The sequence below is a fragment of the Acanthaster planci genome, linkage group LG05 (genome assembly GCF_054643075.1).
Source record: "Acanthaster planci isolate LZ-2023a linkage group LG05, COTS_SCS, whole genome shotgun sequence".
Classification (NCBI taxonomy): domain Eukaryota; kingdom Metazoa; phylum Echinodermata; class Asteroidea; order Valvatida; family Acanthasteridae; genus Acanthaster; species Acanthaster planci.
This window is the reverse complement of record NC_141781.1, coordinates 901112-917127: the sequence shown is the minus strand read 5'-3', so window position 1 is coordinate 917127 and position 16016 is coordinate 901112. Positions and strand designations below refer to the sequence as shown.

Below are 16016 nucleotides of genomic sequence, written 5' to 3'. Positions count from 1 at the left end.
TGATCCCTCTAAAATGATTTTAAAAAGGGAGGCAGATCAAAAAAAAGGAAGAGGTGTATATTACATATGCGTCTAGGTTTAAGGAAACAAAATCTGGAAGTAAATATTTGTGAAAGCAAAAGATACACTACGTACTTGTTTATCCAGAAACAAAGTGTGAAAACGAACGCGTGGCTTTGAATTTAGGAGCTAACCCCACCACTGCGCTACCCAACCCTTGCTTCACTCACCATATCGGTACACCCAGACACCGATATTAGCCTGGTTTACCTTTTCCTTAGAGTAATCTTCCAGCTTTTAGCAGTGAGTTGTTTTATATTAATATTATAGCGCGAAAGGAAGTTATCAACAGGAGTTAGTCACATAAGTTGATTTCCTTTTTAGGACATACATCTGTCCAATGCAGATTTACACGCATGATAATTAAACACTGATTGTTATTCCCTTATGCAATGTATGGGGTTTCATGTAGGATACATCTCGTCCCAGAATAAGTAAAATAACATCTAGCATTATGTGAAACTTCAATGAATTACGCTGGATTTTAAGATGTTTACAATTGGAACAACAAAACGCTCACTCTTAGCTTGCTTCTATAAATTCTTTTGTTCAGAGCATGAATGCCAATCCGAGTCAATCAGATTTGACAGACGACAACCTTTTTAAGAGAATTTCACACCTCCTCCGTTTGGTTCTTCACTGCTTGAGGTGTAAGCTGGCCCGAGGGTTTCAAACCTCCCTTGAAAAGGGGACTCACATTACTACATCTCCTCTGAAAATCTGAGTCAACTCGTGAATAAATTATTCATGAAAATCATATTTCTCATAAAAAGTCATCCTTTTGGCCATTAGACTTATTACCAATCTAAGTGATTTTGATTTTTTTGTTCTTGATAACTTTTCAAGTTAAATACCTTTGGCGTCTAGACTCGTTTAGGAAATGACCCTTGTAAAGAAACCAAATCCCTTCGCCGTCCCAGATCCATGAATCATTTGTAACGGTTCTCTGTATGATAGCTGTATAGTCTTTCTCCAACAGACGGACCTTAACGGATTAACTACCGAAGCTTTCACTCTGATTGGCGGGTTATGAGGCTTTGGTCTGTCTCCAGCTGGAATCGTGCACACACACTCACACGCCTCATTCGATACATTTCGCCGTCATACGAGCACTTACACGCCTTGCTGCTTGTCCATGCTGTTCTAGGGTCTGCCTTGCTCGTGCGTTCCGGGGGGTTGGATTTCCTTAGTGTCGTCCACTCGTGATTACTCAGCGGGGCTGACAGCTCGCCTGCCCTGTGGACCGTGGTAGCTCGTCAGCCAGCCTCAAATCTATGATATCGAGCTCTTCTCATCGAACAGGTAGGTAAATTCTAGACCCCCGTTCCCTCTCTTCCAACCCATGGTTTCTCTATTTTTTCCTTTGTCACTGTATAGTGTCCTGGGGTTTCTGTCGGTATTCCTCACTGTTATCGATTCAGAACCACGGTAAGTGGACCCTCGAAATAACCACCGCACAGACATGTCACATTTCTGCGGACCTGAAGGGAACTGTTGACCTCAGATGTTCACGAGCAAAACGAAATTGGGCAGGATTGAAAAAATAAAAAAAACTAGGAAAGGAAAGGCGAAAACCTATGCAAATTGTTTTTCGTACGAATGGGGATACAAACGACCTTTCGATTAGAGGTGTTTTCGGGTTTTAATGTGCTAAACGCAAGCACATCCAAATTCTAGTTTTCACAACATGTACATGTAGTCACAGACTTTGTGTAGATTATTTCTCAAATAGTGTGCAGGCTATGTTTGTAACTCTAAACCTTGGTTCAAAAAAACCAACTGTGTTATTAAGAAAGTTAAAAGACAATCTGGAAACGCGTATTCACCCAGCTGCACTTTGCGAAAACGAAAACTTTCAAATCAATATTCGATTGGGATGGAGTCTGAAATAATTTCAAAGAGTTACGAGGTACTTTCAATTCAACGGTGCCCTAACTGACCGAAGACAAATTCCTGTGTGGTGAACTCCGCGATTGAGAAATTCTGCTTTTGTACTTTTTCCTGCAAATGCATGCGATGAAAGGGAAAAAATCCGCTGTTTCAACGTCACTGATAATGTCGTCACTCCCGAATAATTTAATGTAAGTTGAAATAATTAGTTAGTGAAAGCCAACAAAAGATTGTTCTGTCGTTATTTTATATAAAAGAAAATGCTTATTATTATGACAATGTGCTCGGACTTCTTGAGCAAGATATCAGAGCAAACAGGGTGAGGTTAGGGATGTATAATGGGTGTTATGAAATGAAGTCTGGGTTGAGAAGACAGTCAGGTAATTAAGATGATAGATTTGCGTTCAGGAAAAAGTTTGCACGAGCTCGTGCATGAAATGAAAAATAACTGGATACTCCACGCATAGAGCTCAATTATCGCGCAGGTGCATTCTTCATATGGCACCATTTGACACCAGAGGCTTTGTATGCTTATTCTAAAATCTGAATGCTCCTCGTCTAATGTCAATGTTATTCCAGCGGTGCAAAGGAAACACATTCGCTTCCCCCCCTATCACCGACAACACATCGTTTATCACTACCGGTGTGGGAACGTGAACGTGCCTCGCACAATGCGCCATATGCTTACACTTTGCTGGCCTGACTTCCTTCCGTAGAATATCAAACCATATGACGATATGGCAGCGTGTTTTCCCTTCTTTAACGTTATGAAAAAATAACGGCCTTACTCATAAGGCCGTCCCCTATCTCGACAGAGTTCATTTCGAGCTTGCTAATTTGTTATGCATTTATTTACATCATGTTGACATTGTACAATTTAAAAATTATATCAAAACATATTGAAGACTTTTACTGCTTCGATTATGAGTCATTGTAACTGAGATGTTTCTGTTTACATAATAGAAAATACAATGTCCACTCCCTTCCTAAATAATTATATAACATATTCGCGCATTTTGGATGCTATTTATTTTAAAGGTTACTGTTTAATTACTAATGCAGGTAAGTTGGAGGTGTTGACAAAGTGGTACAATCAATGCTTTGTGTGCCATTCGGCTATAAAAGTATCCGAACAATCGGGAACCGTATTTTGTGTAGGATTATGTATCATTCGCACGTGGACATTGTGCCCTTATTTTTTTCGTAAATTAATGCTGTCGTATTTGGCCTTGGCTGTGCAATTTGAACCTATCAGCCCATCACTTCACGCCGTCAGGTTGGGTAATTACCATTCAGAGTCCATTAGTAAGAAAAATTCTTCGTTTTCATAAACAGAACATTGATTTAAAGACCAACAGAAAAATCATAAACTACACTAAGACCTTTTCACTTGAACGTATATAATATCGATAGGCATGGTTGAAGTTGACAAGGCCATTAAAGATACAATCTTTATATTACTTTTAAAAAAATAGAATATAGACATTTTTGATTTAGTGTTCCACGTGTGGAGAGGGTGGTGCAGTTTGCAATGACTAATTGTGCGTTTTTTGTTTAATGTTCAGAAAAATGTGTCATAGAGTAGAGTGTTTACTTGTTTACCGACAATGACACCAGTGTTTTCGGGAGTTTTAAAGTACAAGAGTTGTTTTTTATTTTGGTGTAAAAATAGCTCAAAAAGAGAAACATCTCAAGGAGTGACGTCAAATGAACCTTTTGTAGCAAAGTGTAGATCGGATTGTTTAACCCATTCCCTGTCATGCCATGGTGTAAGAAACCATTCAGCGACGACCCAGCCCAAGGGAATGGGAAGTTAAGTATCAATCTCATACATGAAAATGGCTTGTACGCGGTGCTGGTCAGCACATTCATTAACTCTGTTAAAACTTATGGCTATTAAGAAGCTATACTTCAAGATGTGTTGTTTGCCGAGGAAATACTGTGAGGGTAGTAGCACGTCGTTTTAATTCCCCTTATACAATTCCTTTATACTTTAGCTAGCGTTATCAGAACCAGCCAACCCGCTCAGAAACCAATTAATAAAATGTGAATGTGATATTCAGCGAGATTTAGAGCAGGTTGGTGTTTTCAGACTATTAATTGATCTTCTGAGATGAATGATTTCTTGAAAGAGGCGTCCCTCGAGTATAATATACCTACCTCCCTCGAATCCCAAGGGTCGTGATAAATTGTTGAGGCGGTCGTCTTGAGATTCCTCATTAGAATGAGGAACTTTAAAACACCTGCTCTGCCCTCCTGAAAACATCCCAGACGTAAAACCAAGCTGCCTCCTGCCAGCACATGGGGTAGTTGACCTTTACTGGCACTTTTGAGAAAGGTTACACTTCTGTCTGTGAATTTTGCGAAACTAGACGGGTTGCTATAATGGATAGCAGTCTTGCTAGTTGAGTTTTGAATAACCGTGTCTGCTGAACTGAGACGTTAATATTGTGATTAATTGGTGACAGTTGAGCGATCAAGCCAGATCCGATGATGGGGACAAGAAACTAGTCTTATGACGTGGCTACAAATCGTGGCACAGTATCCACAAATGTTTAAAAAATGCACTGCGAGGCAATAAAAATGGGTTGGAAGGGTGAAGCGAAGGGTATAGATTTCAATTCAGTGAGATACCCTCAAATGTTTCAAACATTGAACAACGCTTTTAAAATCTATGTTCATTTGCTTTTTATTATCATGAAAATATAACGATATGGCTCAAAGTGGTCCCAGGCTTAAAGGTCACTAAAGCAAGCGCGTAGTCGTGGGGGAATTTTTGTCTGATTTCCTCCGTCCTTACGACTTGTGCCAGGCACCCAATAAGGTGGGGGTTTTGCCACTAGCATCTTCACTCGGTGCGATACCCCTATATTCTGTGTTCTTACAACGGCACCAAAATCTAAACAACCAAAACGAAATCTATAGTTTTCTTTTTAGTTACCATGCAGTCGCCACATTCTCATGCAGATTTTGATTCATGAGACGTCAATCCTTCGGATTTGCCCTTTTCTCAAACATTCTGGTGTCAATTATTTTAAATTTTACGAACGGCAAGAAGACACCTACCCGTAGTGCAAGAGTTGTGAAATATGGTGAATGTTGCTAAACATAATTTATTTCGTATTTAATTTATTTTGCCTTCAAGGCGTTCCTTTATAGGCCTACACACCCCAGTCATTTTCCTTGACCAGAATAATCTTAATGATCAATGAAAACAATAACACCATTCCATAATGGCCGATTATGATGTCGTCAGCAGGGCTTGTTGTCTCAACGCGTCTTAAACCTGGCAATTTGCCCGAGCTAGTTAGGCCTCGTGAGGGGGGCTGTCAGAGCTCTGACTAAGCCGTGATCTCGTGAGATTTGGCAGGTAGATACAACAGGGTACTCGATCTGTTGGTCCAGGTTCTCTATGGAACGAAAGGCCAACCCCAAAAGTACCCATGTTTACGGGTAATATACACCAATTTTATTTGTATCATTATATATATTTTTTGAGGTTCCACAAATCTTGAGTTTGCTTCGCTGAGCACACATTAGTTTAAACTTTATTGTTCATTTATAACAGAAATTTTACATCAAGTGTCATTCTCACGTAAATGCACTTGTGAATTAAAAACGAAGTGTAAAAAAGTGTACTTGTGTATAGATGAAATTCATTAAATGAATTATTTTTGAGTTGAGGTTGCTTTTAAACCTTAAACTGAAATGTCCATCAAACGCATTTCCAAAACTAATGTTTGAAAAACAATTACAGGTTTTATTTCGTTGGTTGACCGTAATTTCTATTGCCACACCCCATGATATTAAACTGTGTCCAGTGACATCAGAATCCGTATGACCGAGGTACATGACAGCAGTAAGTCAGTGAGTGTGCTATTCAAAGATAATTGGAGCTACTACTAGTATAAACCATTTAATTATGAAGTGGTTTAATTGTGACTCCCTGAAGGATTTTACTGCAGAATTTACCTCTCCATGAATCCATTTTGGGTAATCCTTTACCTCAAGTACTTGGTCTGTTTACTAAAACCTGTATTGAACTTCTGTTGAATTTTATATGCCGATGAATGGCAAAATACATGACAAAATGGGAACGAGTAGTGTTGGTTTTTTGCGTGCTGTTGCTTCATAATTCTGTTTTTTCTTTGAAATTATAATTCCTTTTTAATTCTCTGAGTTGTTTTGATTCTCAGAGGAATATAAGTCGGTGGAGTTGTGATATAGTGCATGTGGTAAACTGGATAGTTCCAAAATACAGCGGAAACGAAAACTGCGCAGTAGAACCTTGGCGTGTAATTAAGGCAGTTAAGAAATAAAAGCGGTGCCTAGGAACAGTGTACGCACAAGCATTTGGGTTATCGGTTACTGCTGAATGCCTAATTGAGTTGAGGGAAACGATATATCATACTTAGGAGTTGTTTGCAGTTGATAAATAATCTACATTTGGACTTGTTCGTCACATTTAGCATGTAAAGTAGATTGGTGAGTTTGAGATATGAACAAATTATGGAAAGTTTGCGGCAACACCATGGAAATTAATCTCTATTTTGGAGTTGTCTGGATTTTAGAAGATAATACAGTCGATCCTCATGAATAAGAGCACCGTGCAACATTATCTACTTATCACATCTCTGTTCATCTCCGTTCCTCGAGTTGAAATAACTTATTTTTCTCGGAACCACACAGCTTAAGAATAAAGACCAATTTCCATGGCGTTACCGCCTCCTTCCATACTCAATTTAGACTGTAATTAAAGTTCCAGCAAAAGAAGATCAGAAGACAATTAAAGAGATACATGTACATGGAATTACTTTGTAAGTCCATTTTAGATAATCATGATTCTTTTGTATAAACTAATGTTAGAAGTGAACTACGTGTACATTGAATACATTATTGACACCTACAGAGAAAAAAGTACAAAAAGTACATAAAAACAGTACATTAAAATTACCATGAACGAATGAAACCAGCTTTAAAAACGAAACAAAATGAATGCAAACACCGTGATAATGATAATTAGGATAATGCCTTGTTACAAAGTAGGGGAGTGTTATTCATTCTACGCATGACTTCTCATGCATTCTATACCGTAGAGGGATATGAGCATAAGTGTGGCAGATCGCAATCTTTCACAATCTGTCTTACAGTTTCTTGCATAAGGGACGGATGACGGTTGTTTGAGGAATGAACTATTGTTTATCAAATAGCGACTTTGAAACTGGGCGTGGTTTTCAGTGTGAATGCTCATCAAAACTACATTCCTGAACAGAGCAGACGAAATAGCCCCCTGCGTCCACATGAAGGACTATTGAAGGACTAATTTGGAAGTTGACTCTGAAAACAAAAACACGGTCACAATCTACAGTTTTGAAAAATACTAGGCCTTGCAGATCAAGGCCACTGTATCATAGATGAAAGTATTTGTTAGGATTTTGAAAAGGATTTGAGATTTAAAAGTTCAGTGTAATGAACTTTTCTAAGACAATCTTTTTGCGCTTTTTGCGTATGAAAACTGAGTTTAAGTGTATCGACAAATGCACTTGTAAACAATTTAAATTTTCCTTACTTTTCAAGACAACTGAGGGCGCTGTAAATGTGATGTCGTTCAGGGGAGACATATTTCAGTTTGCACAGTTTTCTGTTCAAATTGTGAACCAACATTCACTTATTTAAAACATTTCCTAGAAAGGGTTCGTTGACTTACTGCCGTGTGCTTAAGCAACACTGTGTTAACCAACATTCACTTATTTAAAACATTTCCTAGAAAGGGTTATTCGTTGACTTACTGCCGTGTGCTTAAGCAACACTGTGTTATCCAACATTTTACTTATTTAAAACATTTCCTAAAAAGGGTTATTCTTTGACTTACTGCCGTGTGCTTAAGCAACACTGTGTTATCCAAGAAAAGGAAAGTTGGGACAACAACATTTAAAAAAAGTCCAGTTTGACGTAAAAAGTTTCACCCATTAAAATTAGCGTATAAAACCTAAAAACCAAATTAGCTGAAGTACCTTTAAAGTCTCAAAAATTGAAAAATGAAGTCGATTGTAAAAGTTAAAAAAAACTATTGCATAGAATCTTTAAAAGACTATGACCGAATATGTATCGGTGTATTGAGGCGTCTAAAGCCTATTCATCGAACATTCTGATGAGAAGAATGTTCTCGCGATTTGCCACTGGAATTTAGAAACTATCCTAGAGCTTTTTTAACCACTCATCAACGACGTCAAACAGGCATTCAACTGGCAAGTGAACAAGTTTTCGCTCCTAGTCAAGGAACTTGAATTATCGAACATGAGAAACCGTTGTTAATTTCGGCTTAAAATGGAGCAGGGTATAATAAGACACTTCCTGATCCTTTGTGCCTTTCATCGAAGACGCTGATTTGTTACCAAGGCAACTATTAACTTAAGATTACTGCATCATCATGCTGCAAGGTAAACTGAGTTCTCGTTTAAGGTTCGGAGAAAGGGAGAAGATCAGGCGAAGAACATTTTGTTATGGATCACTTCAAGGGCCCAATTATCTTATTTCCTTGGTCTTAGCTTCAATTTGCAACATGGCAAATGTTTGCGGGGGGTGCTTATACGTGGTTCCCAATGACTTGAACTGACGTCACAAAAAAAGGCAGAGCCTTCAGACGGTTGCTCGAACTACAGGTTTTGTCGATGTGAGACATTATAAAAATTTCGACACTCTCAGCCACATCTAGCTAGTTAAATAGATCCGAAGCTTTTCTGACTTACATGAGAACTATGACGTCATAATTCGACCAACTATTCCATGGAAGCCTGTACGATCACCCCTATACATTTATCCTTATACAGTACCAAATTAGAAAATGTAATTTTTTTTGTTTCCTGAAAAAAATTGGGTTGGCTTAAAAGTGACTAGGTTTGGACTTTTATGAGTAAAACTTTTCTCTAATCTCAATTATCAATGCTGCAGTTTTCCTTCAAAAGCACGTGTTTTCATGTAAAAAAACTGTAGACTTCTTTATGCTTTAAAATGGAATAGGCTAAAATTTGGTTTGCGGATCTTGATTCAAAAATGAATTTTGCTTTGATTTATTACATATTTTAAGGTCAATTTGATCTGGTCTAAGTTAGTGTCGGTCTAAGTTCGAGTAGGTCTGATTTTGAGTTCGAGTTGTTCTGTCAGGTTTGGGTCTGACTTGTTAACCTGCTTCCTTAGAAGCAGATGCAAGAACCCTGAGAGCGTTCGCTTCCCTGTTTTGTTTACTCATTCAAAGTTCCTTTTGGATTATTTTACTCATGCTGATATAGTTACTAGATCAAAGTATAACCGAAGCCAAATGACCGATTCTTAATCGCCCATTGGGATTGTCGATTATTTCTTACAAGTCTCTTCATTTATGCGACCCCTCCTTGTCACCTAGGAATGTTTACGCCCTGACAAAAAGCATGTTCAGGGGAACTTCTTGAATACGGAATGTGGCATATATCTAGAGATTTTTTACCGAGATACAACTATAATCTATGGTATCCCCGAAGGGACATGCAAGTATAAAGGAAATTTGCGACTCTCGAGAGGGCTCAGTTTCTGCACACATCCCCAAACGATTTTGAATTAATTAAAACATTTCAAAACTCACACGCGCTGCATGACATGCAGCGGGCTGTGCTTTGAATTTGTGCCAGCGAGTCAATGTCAAACCAAACACGGCACGACCAGGTTATGGTTATTAAGGCCAAGTAGGCCTACTAACAAGTCCGACGGTCGCGTTTCCGGATTTGGGTTCGGAAACTAACATTAAAAGAGCATCTCTTGAGGTTCACACGGGGAACCTGATCAAAGTCCATGAAGTCACCTCTTGTAAACTCATCTTGCCAAGTGTTTATACCATTAAGGGAAATACCGAAATCTTGCTTGTATTTGTGGTTACGCAGTTGCTACTTGGGCGCCTTGTGGCCTATTAGTAGGACAATGCTGTTAATAGATGAACCTTACTTCAAGTTGATTTTCAAGTGGTCAGAGCTGTCCGGTGTCGAAGTGAGGAAGACAATGGATCATCGGTCATCTCCGTGTGTGAAGGTCGATCAACGTACATCGGCAGGTTCTTTGTTGAGACTATCAGCCATCGGACTGATACTTGCTGAGTAGGGCCGTAGTCATAACATAAAACCCTAAAAGAACCATGATTGTTTTTCAGATCAACGTCATCCCAAACTGCGATGTAAAAAACCTTCACTATTATTTTTCAGTTTCAGTGCCATCGAATAAAGGGTTTCTGTTGCAGTTTTATGTTAATATTTGTTCATGTCGTCATTCGTATGGTCCTTGCATTAGAACAAGACACGTTCATTGTGTACCTCGGGTGAGAAACGTTCGAAAATGTTTTATTTCAAGTTCTGTCGTGTTTTGTTTCATTTCGTCTTGTCTGTCCAAAATTTTTGTCAAAATAATCAAAGAGATACGATTGGAAAACAATCATTACAGCTTCGATGATTACAAATATACGTGTCATTGTATTTTTCAAAGTGCCACAAACTCCTTTGAAGATCTTAGACTGCAGTGTTGCACATTACTTTTGTAACTTACACAGAATTTCCCTTCGGAATTAGTTTCTTTTTCGGAGAAAATGGAAGTATCCCTTCGCCTGACCCCATGAAGTTCAGTCAAAGCCTGGCTTGCAAGAAACTAATGTCTGTGACCTATACACCTAAAAAAATGATTCAATTAAGACTTATTTATGACAAGGAACAAGTAGTTGAGGAAACGTCGGGGTGTGTCCTCAGTAGTCAGTAATGGGACTTAGGAAACTGCCGTCATAAAACTTGCCTCTTAGCCAAATGCCAGATTTGTATACAAAACATCGTCAGTCTGTGTATGAGGTGGGTGTAGGCCTATGCTGTCATAATGTAACTTAACAGGGTGTGTTAAACTTGGCTAGTTGAAAAAACAATGTAATTCTTGCTTGTGTTTCTGCAGTATCTTACACCGGCGTCTAGTGCCCGGCTTGATCTCGGTTGAGAGGTGATTAATGCAAGCTACAAGAATTATGAAACTTTCGGACTCCTGCAAATTCTGATTTGGAGATTGTTACACTAGCACTGAGCGGGGTATCTTAAAGGATCTGGTTTAAATTCGCCAAAAGGGATTCAGTAATTGTATGAATTCAGTTCTAACGATCGCTTTTGCAATCATGACTAATTGGGTTCTGCAGAGGGTCACTTGAAGGCCCTTATTTTCGAGAAGGGGGCGCGTAAGGATCTGAACAACCTCATTCTCATAGAGTGAAAGGTACAGACTGACGTAGGCCGACTATCAGCAGGGTTTTTCCTTCTCTCATTTCTGAGCAGGGTTCCGCTCAGAAAGGAGGTGGGGAACGAGTGGGAAACCCGCGTGTACCCACGCTCCAATACCTTCCCTTAGTGACATCATTACCATGAAGACAAAAAAATCGTTGTGTGTACGGAAGTACCATTCGGCTAGTTTGGCTCAGACATGATCGTCCGTTTGTTCCACCTGTTTCTTTTTAAGTACTGTCTGTTTGTTGTTAGTTACTGAGTCATCGACCTCTGCACGGGGTCTGTTACTGAGTCATCGACGTCTGCACGGGGTATGTTTTCTTCATAACTCGTGAAAGCTTCGTATCATGTGGAATAATCTATGTGTCGTAGTTATCGCAACGGGATACCGTCATGACGTGAACTATTTTTCATTTGAAATATCGGTCGTATATAATATAAACATGGAAAACCACGAATCTTCCGGGTCTTTAAGTCTAGTTTAGGATCGTTATTCTTTAGATTTGGTTCACTGGTTATAGTTGGGGCCTTTCAGATAATCCAGTATCGCGACTGCGCTGTGAAATGAAACGCAAAGCAATTGCAAGCTGCACTCAATCAATTATTAGAGTACTGCTCGTCTGGCACCCTAGGCTAGTAACGTGTCTGTTATTGTGATGGATCGTAATCTTTTGACGTCGGGAATCCAGACAAAGATCACTATTGTCTTCCCTCTGTCATAGAACACTCATGACCACAGGTGCTTTAGCCCCCCCCCCCAAAATTTTGGTTTAGCCCACCAAAATGCTGAAGTTTGTTTTGCTTTTTTACGCCCAAAGTGCAAGACTAGTAGCGAGAGCCCAAAGGTGGAGTCAGGTGGGAAGGGTTTAGCCCCCCCCCCAAAGAAAAACCACATGATAGCACTGACATCGACAATAAACTCTCACGTTTAGGCCTACCATTGAAGAGGGATGGAAGACCAAAATATGAGGACACCATCGTTTAGAGAACTCCAAACTGATGAATTTTTAATTTAGGAACAATTATTGGAACAGTTTTCGAACTGATATTGAGAACTCTACAACTCTGGCCATAAAATAGAAGGAAGTGCATCGGTCAGTATTTGCGACTTTGATAACTGTCTTTTGCATTTTTTGCCTCATTTGTTTTTTTCTATTTTCATTAAAATACAGATGTCTCCTCAACGTAGCATCTTCATCCCGGTGGTACTGCTGTGGTTATCAGCTTGTGGAGTTCATGCGCAACGAGCTATTGCCAAATGCTGGCTTTTTTCGCGTAAGTACGTGTACATTGGCCAGCTAAGTGACATCAGTGGGGATATCACAGAGCGATGTCTTATCTGAGTTATTGCCTAAAGGCCGCGTTGGAGCGAAGATCCGCAGGAAAGGAAGAATTAGTTGAGACGACAAGGAAAGCTAAAACAGTGTCCGTGATACTTTTATCGTGGGTGTGGATAACTATCCATTGTAAGCCATGTCAATCTTGGGCAGCGTCTCCATAATCATTTTTGACGTGAGAAAATCTCGTGCAGGTCATAGCTGTAGATCGGTCGGGTGTTTGGTGTACACGATTGCTCGTCGTATTCTTTGCATAAGTGCCGAGTGTGCTATTGCCAACTTCTACTGCCTGATGTAGGCCTGTAGATGATAAAGACGACCAAGCCATCCGTCCAAATATGCAATGTACTGACAGGAACCATTTGTCACCAAATGTACAAGGTTTATGAACAGGCGGTTTATTTGTCCGAATGACAATTTAGCCAGTTTTTCTGAATGGTCATTAAAATAACTGCGAAGGTCCAAATTTAATCGCTGCTGTGGTTATAATACCAACATTTTTATTTGAACCTCTAGAAGTCCTTTTGATCCCAAGAGAAAACAGGTCAGCACACAGTCTTAGAAATTTCTTGTAATAATTCAGTTGAATTGGTTTACCCATTTTAAATTAGATCTTTTAGGCCCTAGTTATTTTTGATGGCCATGGTTATTCACCCAACTATTCACCTAATGTTTGTGCTCTAGCTGTTGTTAATGAAGCTTCAATAAGAGCGGAGGTGTCCACAGTGAATACAACGGAGCCGGCTACTAGTCGACAGTTATGGAGCGTCACGTCACGGGTCACCTGGGACAGACCAGAAAGTACGCAATCAGGAGCCAGTAGTTTGGTCTTTCAACAGCGTGCGCCCAAAATGAAGCGCGTCAGGGGTCATTCGGTAACAGCGATACGCACGCGCGAGGTCGGCCAAACGCCTGCATGGTTTGTTCTTGAATGGTCTTGCTGAGCTGGCCCATTAGCTTCTGTAATGATGAATGCTTTAGACCTAACTTTTTTGTTATGCCAAACACTGTCAAGTTTACAACTCATTACATGTAGAAGATTCACTGCTGCACACGACCGCTAAGGGCCAGTTCATTTTTCCAGGAAGCGCGAGAACGAACCAAGCAAATTTGACGTCCCCATTTCTCGTTGGCTTTCGTGCCAGTCTCAACCTTATATGACGATTGCTCAAATCAGAAATTTAGATTTAAGCCGGTGAAAAATAAATTCCCAAATAATCCTGTTCACAGGATCCTACATATGTCAACGGCCTACTCCAAAATACTTTGAAAAAGATTATTCGGTTGAGAAATTAGTTTAAAAAGCAGGTAGGAGTAGAGCTTATCCTCTTTATTTAAGGGTGCTGTAAACCGTTTGCCGATGGCACGTTACCAGATACCAATTCAGGGAAAAAGAGTTCTCCTAACTGAGGGTATATTGAAAGCAATACAGAAAAGATGTGTAAACCTGGTTTTGATTTTCCTTTTCTTCCGTATGTTGTTTTTCATCAAATGATTTTATTGGGGAAAACAATTCTCATTCATTAGCCTGGAAAAACAAAAGGTTAACTTGGCGATTAAATTGTTATCAATATACAAATAATTCTGAAAGGGGTACCAATTTTGTACAACATGTTGTTTTATTTTGCTGGATAGGTCTTGGTTCCGATGGAGCCTATGCTGTAAGGGTACTTCGGATGCCATCCTTAGAGGAGCCCCAGTTTTGTTCGATTGAAGAAAACGAAGTGCTTGTAGTAAGTAAACAAACAAAAGTAAATCAACGAAGCTCATCATTGTTCAACTTTCGCTCCCAGACCACGATAAGGTTAGATCTCCCTAAAAGCAGCTAAATAAAGGAGAAAGGATTGATGGACAACGGGCGACGAGGGGTATTTAAGGTATTCGTGTCCGTCCAGAAAAAAGTTTCTCTGCAGCTATCTAATACAATGCTAAAATAATGCACTGTGTCCACAACTATTTCGAGGCTGGAGATCCTTATTGAGTTTACAAATAGTTATATTTCAAACATCGAACAAGAACAGTTTTTGTCTATCTTGTTTTTACAGCGTACAGAGGAGCATACCTTCACTGGCCTGGATTTCGGTTTCCTGTATGAATTCACGGTAAGTCACATCATTATATTGGGCTGAAAGGCCGGAAGGTTGCGGTTCAAAACTAGGCTAATAATCGCGTGCATTGTCGGATTGCGACGGTGGAATATGGAAAGTAGAAGTCTTTGCAATCATAATAGAGGTGAAAATTTATAAAACCAGGAGCCAGTGTAGTTGGCCTACTGATAACTGGCCATGCTTCCTATAACTGGAAGCATGGTTTTGAGCATTTGAAGCCCCTCGACTTGAATTTAAAACAAGCATATACGAAAAGAAATCATCGCTGAACAATTGATTTTTGAATGTTTTTTCAGTTAGAAAAGGTCTTGGAGATGTCCTTTGGTGCATGCTCAGCTTATAGCAAAGCGAAGAAGAGAGGAAGTATTATGTATCTAAGGAAATGGCAGGACATGGAGAATAAATTTGGCAGCGTTCAAGATCTTGAACTGTTTCATTGCTTTCTCAACTGTCAGTGAATTATTTTCGGACAGGTGTTCGTTGTTAACGGAACGAGTATGGCCAAGTCACTTGTTGGGATCTCCAAAGGATTTGGAACTCCGGGTGAGTGTGTGTTTCGAACGCCATACGAGAACCTGGCATCGTTAATAGGCCTACTTTAAATTTTCAATTGGAAATGCTGCTCTCCGAAAAACTTCATTAAAAACTCACTTTGAAGGACATATCACCTACAAAAATAGGAAAATTTAATCACAGTATGATGTAACGGTGGTTACTTATTCTACTTATGTTGTTTTTATTTATTGGCTTTACTTTGGTCAACAGATTGTTTCCAGGCCACAACAGACAGGGAATTCTGCAGGACCGCCGGTAAGTTTGCGGTTGACAGAGAGAGGGCGCTATGCTACCTCCCTGTAGTCGCAAATCGTAGTGCAACTGGCTATACGAGTACAGTTCTGGAGCCAGTCGGCATTTAGATCCTAAATGTAAATTATGGTGTACTATTTACGACAAACATTTCTCTCTCTCCTTAGCCTCCCTCCAGGCGACGCAACTACACGACGCGATGACACGACGGCTCCCTTGCGTCATGCCGTCGGGTGGAACCGTCGCCTTCTTGCCATTACTTGCCATTTCTTGCCATTACGTTGCGTCGTGCGTCGCGTCGTGCCGTCGCCCGTCGCGTCGTGTTGTCTTGGGTCGTTTCCTTGTTGCGTTTTTTCTGCCTAAACGTCGCCCCTTCCGTCGCCCGTCGCGTCGCGCTGTCGTGCGTCGTGTAATGCATCAAGTCGCCTGAAGCACGACGCGACGCGTCGTGTGCTGTCGCCCATTACTTCATGGTGTTTATAGAGGGCGCCTTTACTGTTTTCTTTCATTTCCTTCCCCGGCCCGTGCTTGCACAGTAC

At 40.0% G+C, this 16016-nt stretch overlaps 1 protein-coding gene across 1 annotated transcript in view; it reads left to right on the top strand.

Moving 5' to 3' along the window:
- Window positions 1-608: 608 nt before the first annotated feature.
- Window positions 609-16016, top strand: part of LOC147798974 (uncharacterized) — a 15815-nt gene continuing 407 nt past the window's right edge. The window contains exons 1-7 of the mRNA XM_087136767.1: window positions 609-1362; window positions 12398-12500; window positions 13247-13363; window positions 14198-14295; window positions 14608-14664; window positions 15144-15213; window positions 15436-15480. Of these exons, the coding sequence (XP_086992893.1) occupies window positions 12398-12500; window positions 13247-13363; window positions 14198-14295; window positions 14608-14664; window positions 15144-15213; window positions 15436-15480 (490 nt within the window). The 5' untranslated portion in view covers window positions 609-1362. The remainder of the gene's footprint in view (window positions 1363-12397; window positions 12501-13246; window positions 13364-14197; window positions 14296-14607; window positions 14665-15143; window positions 15214-15435; window positions 15481-16016) is intronic.